The sequence below is a fragment of the Formica exsecta genome, unplaced genomic scaffold (genome assembly GCF_003651465.1).
Source record: "Formica exsecta isolate Colony F162 unplaced genomic scaffold, ASM365146v1 scaffold138, whole genome shotgun sequence".
Lineage (NCBI taxonomy): Eukaryota > Metazoa > Arthropoda > Insecta > Hymenoptera > Formicidae > Formica > Formica exsecta.
The window spans coordinates 169,825-174,142 of record NW_021848711.1 but is presented as its reverse complement, the minus strand read 5'-3'; the positions used below and the strand labels follow the sequence as shown (position 1 = coordinate 174,142).

Here is a 4,318-nt window from a genome sequence, read left to right as displayed (position 1 = left end):
GACCAATCACAGAATAATATTCGACGGAATAATCGACTGTGATTGGTCGATTTGCTTGCGACTGGCGACATGCGATCAATGTAGAACGGGCTTAATATGCAAATGCAAAAACTAAATTGTGATAAATTATTATTTAAATTAGTAAGTTAATATTATTAATAAAATTAATAAATCTAAGCACAAAATTTTTTTCTAAATAAACGTAATGAATACATTAATTACAAAATGTAGTAAAAAATATTTTTTTCTCGATACGTATTGTTTTTTCTGTATATATATGTACAATCATAACATATAAATTAAATCTTTTCTTTCATCGTACGCAGTTATATATGGTTGTCGTTCCAGACGGTCGTACAGAACGGTGTACAACATACCTAGAATGAGCGCATCACACTCCAAAAAAAAAAAATGCAAAAGCTCATCAAAATAAAAGACGGTGGGCTAATATTAGATGGGATGCTAAACCTCTGCGACATTTTACTTTCGCGATTATGCTGCACTATGTAAATCTGATGTAAGAAAAGTGATGTTTCTCGGACAAAATATTTGGCTATGTCGAAAAACTATTCCCAGAAAAGAAACAGACCATAAAAAAAGAAATTTGCTTATAAAAATTTCTGGAAGAATAAATCTTTCGAACAAGTTGGAAATATTTTGTGTAAGAATTGTATATATAGAATAATTAATTTTCTCTCTACTAACCTAGCAAATAAATGCAATTCATAATAATAACAATTATTCTGGAAAGAAGTATCTCGAGATATAATAAGATATAATTGCTTCTACATAATCAAGCAAAGTATCTCCGCTTTTTAATAATACAAGAAAGATCTTTCAGGAAGAAGTACGAAACGGTTTGAAGAAAAACATGTTATAATTAATGAAATATTTAATTCAAGATAATATTTTTATTTTTAGAATTCGAAATCATTGATATTTCTCTAAATAAAATCATATAATATTACATTTTTCTCTTTAAATTTCTTTCTTTAAACTTTCGTTGCGTAGCGACAAGTAAAAACGCAGAATAAGGATGTCGAATCTTGAGATAGTGACAATCTATGAATACCGTTGTTTTAAAATATCACCGGAAGCAATTGGTCCAAAGGCGGCCTTCGTAATGCTTCAGTGGAGCGAATAAGTATTAAGCAATCGAATGCGCTCGTAAATTGCGTCATAGAAGAACGATCTTACGTCAATATCGATCGACGGAAAAATAATCATCCAATTTTGCAACGGACGATTAATAGCTGATCGACGAAGACGCCGATGCCGATGCCGAAGCTGATGGCGTCAACAGGTCCATCATGCAATCGGATAGCAAGAATGTTTCTTAGCGTCGATTGTTTATAGACAAATGAGCGAAACGCTAACGAAATATGTAGTTATAAAATTTAAAACGTTCCACATATATATATCATGCAGTAGAAATCGATGAGAAAATAACTTGATTAACAAATTTTAAGAATATTAATTATATGTATATATGTAAATAGATGTTTACAATGGAAATAAGAAGTTTAAATAAATAAATATCAAAATTATCACTGATAATAATTATATAATACATACACGTTTAAAATATATGGATAGATTTTTTACAAATTTTGATATAACTTTTGATATAAATGTGTTTATTATTTTTCATGCTTTATAATTTTAAAGAGTATTTAAAAAAAATAATAATTGCTGATTAATATGTGCGATTCCAGTAATCATTTGGTTTTGCAATTATAAAAAATTAGTTAATTTGTGAAAATATCGCAGTAATCCTGGTTCAGACCAGAAATAAAATATGTATTTCATATGTACAAAAAAGTTGAAATCAATCGACTACTTTTTGAAAAATCGTATTAACAGATAAGCCAATTAAAAAAACTTGACTAATCTAAACATGTGGCAATGAAATAATCCAAGGTTTTTTCAACTAGGCAGGTAGTGCATACGGATACACAAACCTCGTTGTTTATTGCATGTAAAATCATTGCACATGGCACACAAGACATTTATATGTCTCTTGATATAGGGATACCTATGTATAGAATAATTTCCGTTATCGTGCTCGTACAGGATCGCCAAGAGTCTTGGAAGGAAGGAGGAATTCGCGAAAACGCCACGCATGCCGAAGCGTGATTCCGGCCTTTTACTTCGCGTTTCTTTGTCCGAACACACACATGTATATATTATACATACATATATATTTCGTAGTATTTTTTTTTAACGCGATGGATCGCATGTAAAAGCATACACATGAGTGTCAAAAAGACGATAATTACGCGCAAATTAAGATAAGTAATTCTTTAGTAATCGCTGATACGATATCTGACAAATCTTTCGACATTAATGGATAAAAAAGTATCGTCCTAATGAAGTTTACTAACTATAAAATTAGCACAAACTACATTTGTATCCATTAATATACACAGAGATGATATATTTCCATTATTAATTGAGATAACGGAATACAAGAAAACGGCTCTTTGCTGATGAAATAATTACGAACTTTAATTAAACGTGAGCATGAAAAATCATATAATTGCCTGAGTATATTTAGAGAGCCTCTTTTACAGCAGCAATCTCTTCTTTTTTCAGAAATGGCAAAAGAAAATTTTTTTTTTTTTTTAGTTTTATTAGTTCTAAATATAAAACTTCTTTTATTTTTTAATTGTTAAATAAAAAGAAATTTGTTTTATTTAAATTATTCTAAAAAAATCAAATTCTTATATATCATTAAAAAAATTATCTCATGCATTGTGTATTATAATTATTTTAAGTTTCTCATTAGATTTAATTTAGTCGTTACCATTTCTTTCACATATTTATCATCATATTGCAATATCTAAATTCTTTTTTTCGAGAAAATAAGAATTTCGGTATTGCAATATGATAAATGTCAAAAAAAAATCGCGATAACTAAATTAAAAATCTAATGAGAAACTTAAAATAATTACAATGCGCAAAATGCATACGACAAATGTCAAATATATAATGTTATAGAAAAATATATTAGAATCTGCGATTTATTTATACGTCATAAATAATTAACAAACATATACATAATTTTCAGGTATTTTGAAATCGCGAGATTAATATTATGATCCAAAGTATAACGCATCTCCAAGCTCTTTAACACCAAAAAATTGAGGAAAAAACGTAATAAGATATGCGAGTGAGCAATTTATCAAATCATTTGCTTATATCTTATCGTTAGATATAATTCAGATAAATTCAGGGCCGTAGCAATATGGTTTCGTCTACACATTATTTTCCGGTACACCACTGAGAACAGATGCACCTTTTACGCGATTGTATGTGTGTATGTATATATATATACATACATACCACTACCCCCACTAATGCTACTCACGTGCGTCTAGCACTTATGGAAGGGATTTTACGCGCTATTTCGAAATTCGTTATTATGGAGATCCAATGTAATATATAATTCATTTAATTAATTAGTCCTGTTTCTCTATTCTTGGCATATCCTGTCTCAGATTAATAAAGATTTAATTCTTTGACTAAGAAAAAGAATTGCCAAGTAAAACGTTCGAAACAGCAGACCGACCCTACCGGTCGTTGACCTGTTTTTTCGGGCCTTACAGATCATTCGATCCAAGCATACGCCATGAAGCGTCTGATTTCAGGAAACACTTTTGTTATGCCTTTCCGTTAACCTATAATCTCTCTAGATCTGAATGTAACATATATAATATTGCTCAATATTTTTTTAAATATAATTAAATCTAAAAATTACTTTAGATGTAAAGAGCTTTCAGATGCTTTCAGATTTATAAAATAAAATATTTTTTTGGCAGTAAATTATTAATTTAAATGAAGTGCAGACACGAATCGTGCTTATCTCTATATTATACCAAGTGATAAAACCGATCGGGTATAAGGAGAAAGTTAAAGCTATCAGATTCACGAACAATTGTTAACAGATAGAAAATCGACAGAGAAACGTAAAAGAGCACGCGAATATATGCATTCATGCGAGTGAAAAAACGCACCTGGTCTTGAATCTTTGCGTGTCGTCTTGACCAGCCCACATGTTTCTTCTTCGGAATAATTAGCGTCTGCTTGATAACCTTGAAATACCAGAGCGGGGAGCTCTATTATCTCGATAAGAACGCACGCACACGAAACTCGTAACGACACGCGCGAGCGCGAATGACGCAGGTCAAACTGAACACTGAATCATGCACGATGCACTCTCGCGCTTCTTCCGTTTAGAGTTTCGCATGAGCGCAAGGCAGTGAGAAAATAGAGAGAGAGAGAGAGAGAGAGAGAGAGAGAGAGAGAGAGAGAGAGA

General features: G+C 30.9%; 1 protein-coding gene across 2 annotated transcripts in view; it reads right to left on the bottom strand.

Moving 5' to 3' along the window:
• The window catches only part of LOC115246077 (microtubule-associated protein Jupiter), a 25,372-nt gene that overhangs the window by 19,961 nt on the left and 1,093 nt on the right, over window positions 1-4,318 (bottom strand). For both annotated transcript variants that reach the window (XM_029824666.1, XM_029824665.1), the window contains exon 2: window positions 4,017-4,094. In XM_029824666.1, coding sequence (XP_029680526.1) covers window positions 4,017-4,057 — 41 coding nt within the window. In that variant the 5' untranslated portion in view covers window positions 4,058-4,094. The remainder of the gene's footprint in view (window positions 1-4,016; window positions 4,095-4,318) is intronic.